The following is a 16,941-nucleotide window of genomic DNA, read 5'->3' as shown; positions in this document are numbered from 1 at the left end:
TGTGCCTTGGATCTTGTTTAAGTTAGAAGATATGGGTTTCCAAATAAACATTCTAGTTAACCAACAATTAGTAAGGGGAATTATTTTATATTTAACTTCAGAGCCCAAAAATGGAGGCAGTTATGTGGAAAAATATTTTTCATTTTGAATTTTTAATCCAACCTCTGAGAAGAATGGTACATAGTGCATTTCGATTGGTTGGGTGTGATATGTTTTCAGAAATAGTTATTTTTCTCTGCCAGAATAGGCACTTCCTAAACTTCTGTATCCCACGTACAGCATCTAAACATCTAAGCTTTCCATGCAGAATTCACAACGGATCCATTGACAAGTATGCTTATCATATCTACAGTTTATTATTGCTGGTAATTCCTTGTAACTGTAATGCTTTTCTAATGCACCAGTACTGAAATATTTTCCCAAAACCATGCATTCTGTAGAAGTCATTGACAGAATGGGTGCTTAGTTTTTTAAGCTACGTTTCCTCTTAAAAAGGGTCTGTGAAACTTAAGGAATTATAAGTGAAGTTTCCTAATGAGGTTTATGGTCTTAATTTGTACCACACAACCCTTAAGACACCGGATTTAATAGTTGTATTGTTTAGAGTATGCACTGAAGAGTGTTTCAGCCAGTGCTGTGCATGATAACACTGAAATGTTAAGTCTTCTGCCATAACGCTTATGAACTGAGGAAAGAATTCATGCTAAAGACAAAAGATAGTTATTGGTTATAATTAAACAGCACATAATCTTGTCAAACACATGCATATTGTTAGGAAATTTCTGTTGAATAATGAATTTCACAAAAGCGCTTTAGGAAAAATATCTTGCACAGAACCTATGGTTCTTTAACATCCTGTCACATATACATTCTAAAAATTGCAAAGTACTGCAGCATGAGCCTTTGTGTCTGATTCATGACTTTACAGTTACACTTTTTTTCCCCAGAAATATTGCCTTGATGCTGTTACTTGTGCAGTAGCTTTCTTCCTCTGCCTGATAATCCTGGAAGGGACTTCTCTTGTTTTTAAAATTTTATTTGCTCTAGTACATGCAGAGGAGCAGAATTAGTCAGTTGGAATAGTTTGGTGATTTTGCAGGTACAAAGAAACCCTAAAACTTTCATCCTATATGATAATACAAAGCAGATTTGTGACCAGGTAATCTTTTTAGCTGTCTCAGCAGGACAGGGTATATTAGAAGAAAAAGAAGAGCTTTGTCCTATATATGTGCCGTTTTGTTCTTTAAAAGAGATAGCATAATTTGGAAATAAGTGCATTTGTTGTCACGGATTTTACAAATAGTGAAATGGAATTAGAGGATCCTATAAAGTTGTCCTCTCCATTTTGATAAGTGGATGCGGCTGGATTGTATGGGAAAAGCTCTACTGCTCACAGTCTCTTCTAAGTTAAAGCTCTGGTCAGTGAGAACCCATTTCTAAGAGGAACTGCAGGAGAACTGTCTTCAAGGGCTCGATGGAGCAGATGTGTGTGCATGAAAGACATTCGTTGATACAGACTTTGTGGCCAAAAAATACATTTTCATGTATTCTATCAGAGATCTCGCCGATCTTGGTCCTCGGGGAAAAAGACGACGATAATAGCGAAGGTCTGTATGCGTGTGTGAACATGTGCAGATGAGTTCTGCTTTTACTTTCTTTGTTATAGATGGTGAACCAGAACCTGCTGATGGAAAAATTATGTTCAGGAAACCAGCCAAACGTTCATCAGAGAAGTTTTTGGACTTCAATGTAAGTTCAAGTAAGAAGATGAAAGAGGCAAAGAAAACTAAGAGAGAAGCAACTACTCCTCAGAGTACATCTAAGCAAATAAAAAACAGCAGTCTTCTCTCATTTGATGATGAGGAAAATGATGATTAGGAGTTGTATTTTTTTATATTTTACTTACCCTTCTAGGGATCTGAGTAAGATTGAGTGTTTTCCTAGAAATTGAAGCATGGTATCTGAGTATTCTCTTACTTCGTTATAGTCCAACTAGAGAAACATCGTATAAAACTAGCCAGAGCTAAGTCTTTGCAGTTCAGATGGAACTGTATGAACAGTATGTCTTGTCTTTATTTTAAAAGAGAATTTAACCATGTATGTAAAAGCTATTTGAGGTCACAAATGAGTAGCAAAATATGCCTGTACATATCCAGCTTATATAAATTTTCAATCAATACATTTTAAAATGTACTCCGTTACTAAAAATTCATTTCCTCTGTATTTACTGGCCTTAGTTGACAGTTGTGTGGTTTTTACCTGTTATTGGTGACTTGGCATTCAAACGAGAGAGACTTCATTGCCGTGGAACAGACACCGAAGCTTTCAGTCTCACACCTTAACAGGAGTTTGCACTAACTTTTGCATGTGTGGTTTGGCAGATTAGCTCTTTGCAGAGCCCTTGCAGTAAGTGAGCCTGCAGTTGCTAAAATCCTGTAGTCTTAATCCTGTCTTTGGTGAATGCAGTCTAAGCAGCATCAAATTCATTTGAATTGATTGTGCTAGCAAGATAGAAAAATTTTGATTGTAGTTGATGGTACCAGCTAATGCAAAAGAAAGATGCCTCGACCCTTAGAGATTGTGCACTTTGGTTATCACACTGATGGGCTCAGTGGTTTGGTGGTGAGTTTTTTTTTGAAGTATATTTGGGTACATTGCAGTTGGGTATATATGTGCTCATAATTATTTGGGATCTCAAACAGCTTATTTTAAAAAATGTATTTCATCTTTAAGCTGTGGAAAAGTATTATTTTGGTTTTCTTCAAGTAGGAAACAGTAAACATGAAATTTAAGTTGAGAAATGTTATAACTGTGATATGAAGTTTTAAAATTTTTCAGTTGCCTGTGTACAGTACACTGAAAGTGACCATTTCTGTACCATTTATGTAACAAGATGTGCTGAAATTCAAAATAACACTGAGAGCTGATGAAATTTGGGAGAACAAGGTGGTGGAAATGGGACTAGTGACTTTGAAATTATTTGGAAGTATGATGTGTTCTGTATCCATATTTAAGCAAGACCTGAGACTTCTGCAGAATTACAGGGTACAAGGCAATGAAACCAGTTCTGCTGCTGCGTGACAGGACATTCACAATTATTTGGGCTGTCAAGCTTCATTGAGGAGCAAATTTGAAGTTGCTGTGTGAAACAGCTGGTTTTAGTTTGTTAATCTGGTATTAAACAATAAATTATGTTTTCTATAAGTGGTCCAAAGATATTTTAATGAAAATTTCAGTGCATAAAATGGGATTTTTTTTTTGTCACCTGATAATGAAGCCTCTTATGACTGCTACCTGTACATACCAGCTTCCTGCAGCATAACATCAGATGCAAGTCTGCATACTGTTTCACACTAATTGTCTGAGTGCATGTTACCCTGATTTTGAAAATGAATAGATCTGTTGTCCTTTCAGAAAATTAAAACCTGACCTAGAAATGGATATTAAAGTCATGTTGTAGCACTGGTCTGATATTAGAACTGCCAGAGAGGTGCAGTGTGACAACCTGATTATTCCCATGAGGACATGTTACATTTGTAAATACCTAATTTGTCTGTATTCTGCATATATAAAAAAAAAATCAAATGTAGGAAGAAGAAATACAGAATCAAAGGTTCCCAGGGATTAATCTTTCCATTTATTTTGTATACTTAAAATTTGTTTGAATCCATTAAAAATATATATATACACCCATGAGAAATCTTGTAGCATTACAGTATACTGAAAGAATATTTGGGCATATTTGAACAACTGAGTAAATTCTCTGACTTGCTGAGGCTCATCTGAAAGGATGAATTAACCATTGACTGCTTACTTAAACTTTTCTGATTCTGTTCGTCAGCACAAAAATATACTTGCTTACATTTTTCTTGCACAGCCTGAAAGCTCTTCACTTTAGCTGTAAGGCAGTTTAGGAGACATGGCTATCAAGAAATAAATGCTTGCCAAGGATCAGAGGGAATTTGGATATACCTTAAAATTAGAGAGGGCTTCCCAAATATGCAGCTGATTTGGCATGTTCAAAATAAGATTGAGATCTTGTTTGAATCTGGTTAGTAATTGGATTTTAACAGAAATTACTATTTCTAGTGAAAGACTTGTGAGATTGAAGTCCAGTAAAAAGAGGGTTACCTCGAAATATTGGGTGCAGTACTTTTGCTTAATCATGGTCCTTGCCCTACAACTTCATGACAGATGTCTGGAATGCAAATAAATTTATTGGGTTTACTTGGAAATAATACAATGAAAGGCATGTTGTTCTTCAGGCAGCACAACGGGGGAAAGAAAGGTGGATACGGAAACCCAGTTTCTTTCCTTTATTCTGACTGTGATTTGTACTGCTCTGACCAGGAGGAGACCTTTGCATTCATTGTATTTCACTCCCAGTTCACCTAACAGTAACTAATTGGATATATTTATTAAGAGGTGTGAGTGATGCACAAAAGCATTTTAGTCAAGTAGTCATGTGAAAATTCAGTGTTCTTAATGTGACACACCAGGAAAATTACACACGCCATCAACTCCCCATGAAACCTGTGACTAAAGAGAAAAATTACTTGTTCATTTGGGAAAGAAATGTGAAACTGTCTTAAGCAATCACCTGCCTTAAGCAATGGGTCATGGAAAAATAATAATCGCAAGAACTTTCTAATAAAGGGGAAGCCAAAGCGAGCACATGAAACATGGGACTAGGACTCAAATAGACAATTTTCCTGGCTTTTTCTTTCTCTCTCTCTCTTCCCTGCCCCCAACCCCAGTCCTTTTCCCCACCTGTAGTGGGGAATGTATATGTATTTTTTTTTTCTTGTGGAGCTTGCCTAGCTAAGTGTGAGAGAAGCGCTGTGGAGGAGCAAGGTGAAAGTAGCTGTGGCCTGTTACCTAATATGGGAATATTGTACAGTTTTTGTTAATACAATCTTTGAAATTTCCCAGCTCATTAAGACTCCAAAACATTTATTGATGGTGATGTTAGTTCTCGCTCTTCTTAGCTGAGCAGTAAGCTGGAACAAGCCTGGTGAACTGTAGTAGCATTGCAGCAATGGATGATTACAGTGGAGGCTTTTGATGTTGCAGAGGTGCTTGGATGTCGTCAGGAAAGGTGAGATGCTTTGTCACCTTTCTTTTGAAGAAACAAGATCTTTCTCTAAATAATAGGAATCAAGGTGAATCATCAAGAATGCTGCGTTATTGAGATAGAAATTGCAAAGATGTGGGACAGAATGAGCAAGAAAATGCCTGTGTGGGCAGATGGTCCAGGAGTTCCTATCCTTGGTTATATTTCTAGCCTGTCTGATAAGGTTAATTTTTATCAAATCAAACCAGATCTGTTAGACTGCAAATGGTCATTTCATTGGCCTAAACAGGAAGGGATGAGTCAGAATTCTATTCTGATAGTTTTTGTGTCCGGCACTTCTCCAGGAAATATCATTTGGAGGATCAAAGGCTGTCTTTTGCAGACACTGAACACAAGAAGCCTGTATCTAGCTGTTTTAATTACACATTTTTTTAAGTTTCATCACAGGACTTAATGTCTTTTTTTTTTACAGTGCTTCAGTATATAATCCTGTTAGGAAGCTGCAGATTTATAATGAAGCAGGAAGTAGCAATGTCATCGTTTCAGCTGACTGTTTCCCTTGTGCTGTAGTGTATTAACTAAGTAATGCTTCACTTGGCTGTGGAGAGCCAATTGCATTCTCAAGGACATCAGGCATTCCTGAAGACGAGTCGTTACCTTCGGTACAGCACAAGAGGTATGATATGCAGTCTCAGCAAGCGTTTGTCCACTGAAGTTGGTTAATAACCTATAGCCTTCTCCTGTGGGAAGATGCCATAAATCAATCCTTTGTGCATTCAGCAAACAGAAAGGCTGGTGTATCAACTGCCTCTTCAGTATCATCTCTTTCTTCCCATTCCTAGAGCGAGGTGTTAATCTGCAAAGAGATTTTTCATGTCGTAGACCTCCCCTCCCGCCCCACTTCCTTGAGAGCATTCCAGAGGCAGCAGTCACAAGGGTAGCCATTAAAACCAGGGGAGAAACGCCACAGGGTTTTACGTGAGTGACTGCAGCCTCCTGTAGACTTCCTCAAGATTTTGAGAACCTACAAAATCTCAGAGCCAGCCCCTGGGAAGTAACTTCCTCCTGGGGAAAATGGATGGGACCAGTCAGGAAAATGACGCAAGACTGAATTCTACAGTGTTTACCCTGCTATCACTTCTTATTTTTTGTTGGAGGTAAAGCAACAGCTGGCAAAAGCCGTTTTTCCTCTGTCAGGAGATGTAAAGTGGCTTTGGTGCCATTCCAATCCATATGGCAAAGGATTCCTTTTCCTTGACTCCCGTGGCAGTCCTCAGCACAATGCCTGATTAATTAAGGCCATGGGCAAGAGGGAGCTACCTTGTAATAGGCAGAAGTTATTAGAGGAAGGTGTTGTCAAGCCTCCGTGGGGTAACGGTGATCACTGCACACTTTTAGTTTTGATATCATAAAAGAGTTGTTCCCTTAGGGACAACATAGTAACAACAAACTTTAAAAGGGCAGATTATAAAACTATGAGGAAAATGGTTAACAGCAGGCTGAAGGGCAAAGAAGTACTTAAAAACCACAGAGATCTGCCTGGAGGCTATTTAAGAACATTGTATTAGAGGCACAGATGGTTTGTACACCTCTGAGCAAAAACATAGCATATGAGGAAGAATGAAACTCACAGGGTTATGTGGGAGAAAAGCCTGAGTATAGAGAGGTTGAAAATGCATCCCTTAAAAATGACGACTGTCTGAATGACAGACTAGGAAATGTTATCAGGAGAGTAGAAAGAGCGGGAAAGTGTCAGTGCTAAGAAAAAGACTACAGCAGCTGCTGACTTTGGATCCCCAGGATGAAACACCGAAAAGAGTGATTCTAATACTGTTCCGAGCCCTTTGCTTTTGAAAACTGGGCTGCTCCAGATGAGACTTCACCAGAAAAACAAGGATGCTCTTAATCTGAGTTAGCTAGCACAACCCAAAATCTCAATAAAGCCAAAGCAATCTGCAGTTTTAATATGTGACTAGGCCAAATTTAAGAGTAAAGCAGCTTATTCAAACATAGTTTCTCTATACTAGGACTTTAATTTCACCTTTTGTTAGATTCAGTGCCAAAAATGATGTTTTTAATCTTTGCTGAAGAAGGTAGAGATGAAAAAAAATCAAACACTCCTAAAAACTAATTTTAGTAAAAGCAAAAAGCCTGCATTTGTTCTAGTACAGCTTTGGGCTGAGAGGGATACTCTTGATAAGGATGTAGTGAGGTTTGCAGAGCTTTTTTGCACCAATGTGTAATTGGGCAGATGCAGCGTTTTGTTGTCGTGTATCTGAGAACAGGAACACACTGATTATAAATTAGAAGGGGAACATCTCAAGTATCACAAATCTGATGATGTGTTCAAAAAAAGTGTCCTTGTGAAATCAATGAAAGTTATTTTCTGGTTTAAAACCAAGGAAAGGCAGGGGAAGGTTAGAACAACTATTTTGGCAATAAAAATTTGATGCACGCAGTCTCAGTGGGACTAGAGCCCTGGCATCTAGGCTGTTTTATTCTGCCCTGTTAAATCGAAACAAACAATTCAGCTGCCTGAGTCTCTTCTTTTCTCCTCTGACGTGCCAACTATCTCGAGAGAAGAGATTAAGCATTGTTCTGATCAGTGCCACAGCAGCGGCAGCAGTTTTATAATTTAAGGGCTGCATAAAATTTATGGAGCACTGAGAAGAGCTTAAATCAAGTTTATGATTTTCATAAATTATTGCAGGCACATGATGTTTGTGTAGAAAGCCAGTGGTGTTTGAACTGTTTATCCAATGGACAACAACATTCAAAATAGGGATTTTCAAAGGCACCTGTGGGAATTACGTGTTAAGAGTTTGATGGGAGTTAGAAGGTTTGTTCCTTTGAGCTACTTAGTATCCCACTATTAATTTTTAATCATGCCAAATTGTTTCAAATACTTTTGGTAAAAATCAAAATTAGAGGAAGGTCAAATTCACAGCAATTTTTAAACTTCATTGCTATTATGCTTAATGTGCTTATAAACAGTGGGGGGCTAACTTGTAATTCTATTTCAGGTGAAAAACCACTTTGGCACTTGAAGAGTTAACCCTTTTCTTACCACAGGGTAGTTTTGGGTTGTTGTTTAGGCTTCATTACTGTGAGGAACCTTGTTCTGTCTCTGCTTAAGGGTGTTCCTGCAAACTACTCCAGCTGCTACAGAGAAGGATCTGCCTGTAGACCAGAAAGAGAAACAATACCTGGTTCCTCGTCACACATTTCAAGATTATATACTACAAATATAATTCCATACATTACAGATACGATTAACAGAGATTGAACTTTCCTTCCGGACAACTAGTCAAGGTGGAGCTGATAAGATACGGTTCCCATTTCATCCTACTTTGGGTATAATTGGTGCTTGAAAGAGCCCTCCCCTCACTGGGCAGTATGTCCATCAGGATGCAGAGAGGTTGGAGACCTTTCATCATATCGGGATGCCTCTGAGCTATAATATTCAGTGCTTAATTTTTTCTGTTTTAAACTTCCCCAACTCCTCTAAAAAGAAACCATTGTGTTTCAGATTATTGCAGACTGAATATGCTAAACATGATATTAATGGGAAGAACCATTGCTGAATTCCTCTGTGTTGGATGGGCAGCTTGGGCTAAGTTATTTTCTGATGTTACTCCATTGCTCTCAATAAAATGATACTGATAGATACATGAGCTCCTTACTAAACCTGAACAAGGCAGTCTGAGGTGAACAGGTTTAAGTTCAAGGAAGTGAAGCGCTGGACACGCCAGGATCTTGCCACTGAATTCCTATAGCCAACAACATACATAAATGATGGGAGCGACTGACTCAGTGGTCATTCTGCAGGAAGGCATCTGTGACTGCCATGAATTAAAAATTGAACACAGGCCACGGTGTGAGGAAAGCTAATGCAATTTCAGCTCTATAAATAATGTGTCATGGAGAAGAAATGTGAAGTAATCCTACCTTACTTATTCTCTGCTTCAGACCTTAGCTGGAGTAATGCATCTACTTTTGTGCACTATACTTCAAAAAAGAAAAATGTAGACCAATTGGAAAGTCCAGCAGAAAGTAGTGCTATTGATCAGAAGTCTAGAAAACATGACCTGTGAGGACAGATTGAAAGAAGTGGGTTTATGCATCTAGAGAAAGGAGATGCAGGGGAGGGAATAAGATTGTGATACGCGTCTTCAGATATGTAAAGCTTGCTGCAAAGAGGAAAGTAATAAATTGTTCTCTGTGTCCGCTGGGAACACAAAAAGAACTAATGGATTTAAATTGCAGCAAAGGAGATTTAAGGCAGACATTAGGACAGGCTTTCTAGCTGTAACAGTAGTGAAGTACTGAAACAGATTGCCTGGGGAGGTTGTGGAATCTTCATTGCCAGACGTTTTTAAGAACAGGTTAGACAAACATCTGTCAGGAATGATTTGGGTATAATTGATCCTGCCTTAGGGCAGAGGGCTGGACTAGATGACCTCGCAAGGTCCCTTCCAGCCCTATTTTCTGTGGTTCTCTCATTAGGAAGGCTGATGTGATATTCCTAGGACCTCATCATTCCTTTTAAAAGCAAACACATGCTACAGCGATGCCAAGAGTTAGATTTAAACTGACAATATCTGGGAAAATCCAAAGCTTAAGGTTGATATCCCACCCTTAATTATTAACACTTGAATGCATGTAACACTTATTCAAAGGCTAAATACTTGGAGATTACACAACTGAGTCTTTTATGACCAGACTGTGATCTTTGCAATAGCATAAGAATCTGTTTCTTCTAACGTGTATTAATCTTGCATATTGCACCTTCCATTTCGTCATTTGAGTAAGCAGCAGGCATTGGTCTTTAGCATCTAACATATTGCAGGTGGGGTCACTCTCATTCCGCATGCCATCACACGTTCGACCACATGCTATGCTTCCACTCACTCACTCCAGAGCTCATTCTTCCACTCCCAATTTATCATGACGCTAGCGCTCAGCTTCATTGCGTGGCTGTGTTTAAATCACCAATACCGCTGTTAGTGCGGTTGGTACACTTCTTTCCATTCTCAGACACTGGATATTCCTCCTGCTGCTTTCTGCTCACATGTTCTTTTATTCCTGTTGATAAATTTCATTTTCATCTGTCTTTTGCTGCTTTCCCTTCAAGCTGTGCTTGCGTTACAAACCGGTTCAGCAGTTTAGCGATTGGATTGCATCCAAATATTACCAAATGCCACATCTTTTAATATCAAGCAGAGCAGCTTGAATTTTCTTCCTCAGAGTGCTGTAAAAGACACACTGGCATGTTTTCTGTGCAAATGCCAAAAAAAAAAATAGTTTTAACAAAAGATGGGGGTGTGAAGCAAGCTGAAATGTCTGTATTCCCAGAATTTTGTATTTTCCCTGATTTCAGGTTTTAGTTCATGACCCAGCTGCTGATTGATGTAACTCGGAACTATGCCAGTTCCGAGCAGCCAGGAATTTGGCACTGTCACTTTGGTGACTGGTGGTACCTTAGTGTTCAGCGACGTGACCCCGTATGTTTTTCTCCCCAAAGGCCATGCCTGGCCATTGATGATCACAGTATTGCCAAGTCCTCAGGTTCTAAAAAATCCTGTCAAGCCATGAAGTGGGGTTATCATATACAAATATACACACACACGTGTGTGTGTGTATATATATGTGTATGTATGTATATATTATATACTTGATTTGAGTTCAGCATTCATGGCTTTTGAGCTTTTCTCTACGGCTACATGGAGAATAGAAGCTAAAGTAAAGATAAAAACAGAATAAAACTGGGCTTTTCACATAATCACAGAATGCTTCCAGAAGCTGAGACCTGAAAAAATTCAACAATGAAAGCTGGTGACATTATGACTGGATATTTGGCCATTAAATTGTTTTACTGCATCCAGCAGAGAGAAGGATACTATCAGTTGTTTTTCATAATGATGAAATGCTTGTTGGGGTGCTCTTAAGACACCCTTTCCTCTATGTATTTTCGATATTTGCTTGTTACAGACTGACCATATTCACTGAAGCTGTGGGTACTGCATGAGGTTTGCCGTAGAGGAGGACTTCCCTTGATTGCTGTGGGCTTTGGATCAGAGTCAACAGTAGCCTTTGCCATGGTTGCCCATCTGTTTCACTCGAGACTTGCTCTTCACATGTTTTGGAGATAGATGGACAAACAATGCAGATATCCTGGTGCATCCAGATCATGGCTACCTTCCTTGTCTTTTTTGTGCATTCTTTGTGCGTATTCCCCAGCTTCTGCTGTGGTTGTGTAGGTGGGGATTAAAGTGCAGCTCTGGGTCGGTGCTCCAGAACCCGTGTGCCCTCTAAGTTTCAACTTGAGATGCGTTGGCTCAGCACAGGCCTTTGTCTGAGGGCAGATTTCCCCCACGTCACTTGTTTCTACTTTGGGCTTTGCATTGCTCAAAACACTCATTTGCTCTCCCCTGTGGGTGCAGTCCATGGCAAAGCATCACTTGACCTTGAAACGCAGTTTCATTCATTTTGCCCATTGGTTAACACTGAGATTAAGATGAAGATAAACCTTATTATTTGGACACTGCAACAGGGATCATTTTCTGCTCCTGTCACACGTTTTCTGGGTAATACTGGTTCTTAATGTCTTGTTTTCCCACCATATACCATAGCATGAGGAGAATAATACTTTTTTCCCACTGCTTTTGTGTCTAACTGGCCTATTTACATACGGTGGCAATTTTTTTGGATTGCGAGTGCCCCAATGCATTTTTCCTTGTACCTCTTGGGCCATTTGCTCTTTAGTTCTTCCTCCCCCCCATAGCCTCAGAACTGAGGCTAACGTGTCACCCAGCAAACCTTCCCCGCGGGGAGGGAAGGGGCCTGTTCACTGCACCTCCCGAGCAGAAACAGAGCGAGCATTTGCCCTGCAAGCCTGTTTCTCAAATTCAGTGAGGTAAGGTGTTTGCATCCTATCGCACTTCTGCAAACCTCCTGTGTTGTCCTCTTTGCCCTCAGCTTTGGGTTGGCACAGGCAGAGGCTGAAAGCGCCTGTGAATGCTGCTCCACCATTCCCCCACCTCTTCTGAACCTCTAAGGAGCTCAGAGTCCATGGTGGCTGCAACACCAGCTGGATTTGGGTTTTCAGTGAGTTAGAGACTTTTATGTGTGGATGCTAGCTTTTTTAAGGCACCTTTCAGTGCTTGATAGCCTGTGTAGGCTCTAATAAATAAATGCTTTTATCTCGGGTGTTGGCTTTAGTGCAGTCATTCAATACCACACGCACAAATACATACCCGTGGATCTTGTTGAGCTGTGTGGTTTAAAAAGCCAGTTCCTGGGTGATAGTTTGAAGGACAACACTCCTGCATTATGAGTTTACACAGCACCTACCCAGAGGAGCCCTAATCTGTGCTACAGACTCTGGAGTGCTACTTTAGTACAAAAAATAATAGTAATTTGTAAATGAATCAGGGAGATTTTAAAATCAATTTTCTTCAGCAAACAACAATTATTGAAATGGTTGCAGTTATCGCTGAGGACTGAGCGTATAAAACGCTTCAAGATACGGAATTGGATTCTATAAACATATAATTCTTTTATCAATAATTCTTATAAGCAGGCTGCTTTCTACACTCTCCCTTTTGCCAAAACTCTCCCCTCTATTATATACCGAGCTCATTTCCCTCTTGGATAGCTGCGGATTTGTTGGTATACAAATTAATTTTGTTATTGACTAGAGCAAACATTTGGAGGATAAGAATGCCATTGCTATTCATACCTAAAGGTAATCAATACAGGTACAGAGGAATAAATATTTTCTAACCGAGTAAGCATCCTCTCTAGCCTTATTTTCTTTTTCTAAAACGGACAGGACTGTATCCTGGCTGCTGTACGTGTCAACAAAGCAGCGAGAGGCAATAGCATTTACATCTTGTTACCAAAGAAGGATCACGAGAGAGAGAGAGAAACTTCTCTGCTGGTCTTGCCTCTGACCATGTTCCAGCTCAGCAGTTACTGACTCATAACCTATGCCCACTCTTTGATTTCAGTGGCAATAATTATTTGTCCGTCATCAATTCGTTACCCCAAAACCAGTGGAGAAGAAATAAATCCCTACGTGAAGTGGCCTGACATCTGCTTGGGAACGGCAGACAGCAGTCTGAGGCTACAGCGTTTGAGAGAGAGGATGGGAGGGGATATTACGATGAAGCGGTGTGATTTACATCAGCCTGGGACCTGTCTGCAAAACGAGTCTTTTTAGCACATAAAAAGCAAAGGAAAGGGGAAAGAATAGCAAGAAGTGGTGCCGTTTGCCCTGTTTTGGCCTATTCCACTGGCCAGCTCCAGCTACTCCCCACCGATCGTTGGTGCCGTTTGCGGTGTTTCAGGCTTTTCTTGCTCAGAGGCACCCGGGAGATTTGCACTCGCTTGTAGCCAGATTCTGCCTTAATTTACGCCTGAAATCAGCCGGGGGCTGAGCGAACGTCAGAGCTGAATTTTGCTTTGCTTCAGCCGACCGGTCCTTTCACGGAGCGGGAGGGAGGAGGCCGCCGGGTGCCCCGCCAGCCTCACGCAGCACCCTCCACAGCGCCGAAGCGATTTGGGGGGCCCTGTGTGGGCCTCGTCCCCTCGGCTCTGTCGGCTGAGCGAGGGCCGATGCCAGGGGCGGCGGAAAGGCAGCGGTGGCCGCGGCCGTCCAGCTGCTCCGGCGAGCCCGGCTGCCCTTCGCAGAAAGGCTTCCTCCAACGCATTCCCTTCAGCTAACAACCCGGCCGAGGCCGCTGCGCCGGCCGCCCTTTCCCGCCGGGGCGTCGCGGTCCGGGCGGCGGCGGCCGGTTGCAGCGCGGCGGCGGGACGGCAGGTGGCGGCCGCGCCTCAGGCAGCGGGGCGGGGAGGCCGCCCCGGCGGCGGGGCGGGGCGGGCCGGGCCGGGCCGGGCCGGCGGGGCCGGGCCTGTCTTCCCGGGGGTTGTCTCCGGTTCTGCCGTTACGCGCAGCCCCCGGCATCTGGCGCTCGAAGAGCGCGGCTCGGCGGCGCTGCCGGCCCGCCGCCCTTCCCCGCCCGCCCTTTCATCGCGGCGGGGGGCCTGGCTGGGAGGCAGCGCGGGTTTCCTTAGGGCTGTCAGCAGAAGAGTTGCGTGGCGGAAGGCTGGGGTTTTAGGTTTTTTTTCTTTATTTTTTCCTTATGTCCCCTCATGTCTTCCCTTTTTTCTCTTTCCCTCCCTCCTCTCCTACATATCTAGGGTAACACCTGCTGCTCGGGTTTGTATTTAATTTGGGATGAGCGAGGAACAAAGTGCTCCGAGGGGCAAAATACAGCGATGCCGGCCTCTGGTGACAGCTGCGTGTCTTGGGTTGCCGGTGCTGGCCGCCCGTTGGGGGCTGCACCGTGGGGCAGCCGTCGCGGCCCCGGTGCCCGCTGGTCCCCATAGGGTGCTCCCGGCCGCCGCGCTGGCTCCTGCCATGCGCTGCGCCGCCGTGGGCGAGCGGGAGCCGGGGCCCGGGGCGCCTCGCTGAGGGCGTCGGGGCCTCGGGGCTGGCTGGCCCCGGGGTGAGGATGGGGACTGGGACGAGGCACGCCAGGGCTCGCACGCTGCTCTGGCCGCTGGCCTCCGCGACCCAGGATTAGTGGCCTAATTGATGGGCAGCGTTGGTCGGGGCGGATGGGCGATTAACTGCAGGGAGGATGGGGGCCTGCTGTGGAGCACCCAAAAAAAAGACCAAAAATAGGGCTTAGCGAGAGAGCCTTAAAATTCAATGAAGAAAAAACATAGTGGAAAAGATTCCCCCTTGTGACACAGGGTACTGGTTATGGGCTGTATCTTGGAGTTGTTACACACTGAGGTGGAAGCTTAGTCATGTGGAAAGTCTCCACTGGCTTCAGTGGCAGCCTCTGTAATCAGCCCCACAGGGTGTGAGGGAGGTGTAGCCCAATTCTGTGTGCCGCTGTCGAAACTTTAGTATCATCAATGTCTAAATCTTTCAAGTTCTCTTTGATTTGGCTAGCTCTATTTGCAGCACCTGCCATCTATTCACGTTATTTATGTCTTTTCTCCCAGCACAGATGTGCCCAGAACTTTATTAAGCAAAACAAGCCAGAGTTGAATGCTTAGGCTGAAGTGCAATCTGTAATGCAAAAGGAGAGGCCCTAGTAAGGTGTGATTTCTAATATGTCATGAAGTGCAGAAGAGTTCAGGTCAAGTAATCAATATTTGTGGAATTGCAGAGTAAAATTTCCAACTACTGAATGTTTGATACAGGGGTATTTAATCATTAGACCTTGTATACTTACATTGAGCCTGTATGCGTAGGTGATGTCTTAGAAAGGCACTGCGTGCTGGAGACATAAAAGCAATTCTGGAGGTGAGCTAGGTTTTCTGGTATCTCTGAATCTGACCTGTTATGGGAATAGGATCCATGCACACATCAGGTAATGAAACGAGCACAATACGATATGGGAGAGGAGCTGATTTAAATGGATCTGCCATTTGGTGGCTGCCTGACTACTCACAGCTTCTCCTCTGAGTGCCAGTCCCTTCCTTTCTGAAATGAGGACAGTAAGATAGCTGTCCTTTTAAAAACATTATGAAACCTCTGGTGAGCATTTTCACATGCTGTTTTCTCTTTGTTTTGTAATTGTATTTTTAAATAGAAGTGGGCAGCAACAGATTTTGAGCCAAACATTTATGTTAGACATAGGTCAAAAGCCAGTCCTATGTGCACAAGGTCCACCTTTCTTCTTAAGCTACTAATTCCGTAACCTTGAATGCTTTTCAGAGACCTCTGTAGACTTAACTGAATAAAACCAAGGGATGAACAAGTAATTTTATTTCTCAAGCAAATACATATGTCTATATTATTTACCACGAATGTCTGAAGTTAAGCATCAAAATTCTTGTTTGGCATCTGAATATCTATTCTCTGTACTCTCATCTTTTTTTAGGTGGTAGCTTTTTAGTTTTCTGAAGCAGAGGCCAGTCCTTTCTCCATAACAACTTCCAATTTCTCAGCAGTGTGCGCAGTGCAGGGTGCAAGGAAGGTAAAGGAGACCATCTCATCTGCACTGGGGTTGCTTTGCTGCAGCAGAGCAATTTCTTTAAGCACTGTCTCCCTTGAGCTTTTTGAGGCATTGAGCAAAGGTTCCCCAGCCCCACAGTTGGCTGCTGTGGTCCTGCTGATGGGGTTACACCAAGACAACATTGAGACTCATGCCAGAGAGCAGGGAGAGGGGAGGAAGAAACATGGTCTCTCTCTAGACACTTTTATTCTACCCTGCCTTCATATCCCTGCCCCTGGGAAGCATAATTTCTATGTAGGCTGTCTGTCTTCACCCGTGAGGGAGGGTGACAGCGGTAAGCCAGATGCCAAGGCAGCAGAGCCATCACTGCTCGTTATTCCTCGAGAAGGATAGGGCCTGTGGGAATAGCTATGCTGTTGCCACTGAACCAGCGCAGGCCAGCGATGATGCCAAGGCCACTGCAGTGAGGTCTCACTTAAAGCTGCCGTTTTACCTTCTCTCCTTTCTCTGCCAGCGTGGGCGACCGCTTACCTTGCTTGTGCCTCCAGTTGGCCCTCTTTATACCCCCAGTGATGACAAGGGACTCCCAAGTGAAAATTATTACAAATAAACGGGTATAAATATCTGTTAAGACTTACAGAAAGTAATGCTACTGGTAATTAAATTGGCAACCCCATCTGCAGTGCAGCTGGCCAGCGTTAGCTTCACTTTACTTCGGCAGCTGTGTCCACACTGTTGCGAGGTGAAACTTAAGTTCCCCTTTGCCTGTGAGGCGGGCACTGAGCCTGTAAGCGTAACTCTTTGAAGCCAGGCCTCTTTACGTGGCTAAGCACGTCTAACATGCTCCAGTGCCACCAGGCACAGACGGGGAGCTGGGCCACAAACTAG

The 16,941-nt window shown here is 42.7% G+C and overlaps 1 protein-coding gene across 2 annotated transcripts in view; it reads left to right on the top strand.

Annotated features, from left to right (window-relative positions):
* The window catches only part of KIAA1143, a 59,668-nt gene that overhangs the window by 7,145 nt on the left and 35,582 nt on the right, over positions 1-16,941 (top strand). The window contains exon 3 of one of the 2 annotated variants that reach the window (XM_082321464.1): positions 1,667-3,633. The exons of the other annotated variant lie outside the window; for it this stretch is intronic. Within the exon in view, the coding sequence (XP_082177590.1) occupies positions 1,667-1,878 (212 nt within the window). The 3' untranslated portion in view covers positions 1,879-3,633. Of the gene's footprint in view, positions 1-1,666; positions 3,634-16,941 lie in introns of those variants that run through there. 2 annotated transcript variants of the gene reach the window in all.

Source organism: Platalea leucorodia (assembly GCF_965183815.1).
Source record: "Platalea leucorodia genome assembly, chromosome: 1".
In the NCBI taxonomy this organism is placed as follows: domain Eukaryota; kingdom Metazoa; phylum Chordata; class Aves; order Pelecaniformes; family Threskiornithidae; genus Platalea; species Platalea leucorodia.
Note: the sequence above shows the minus strand (reverse complement) of the source record. Positions and strands in the feature narration are given on the sequence as shown.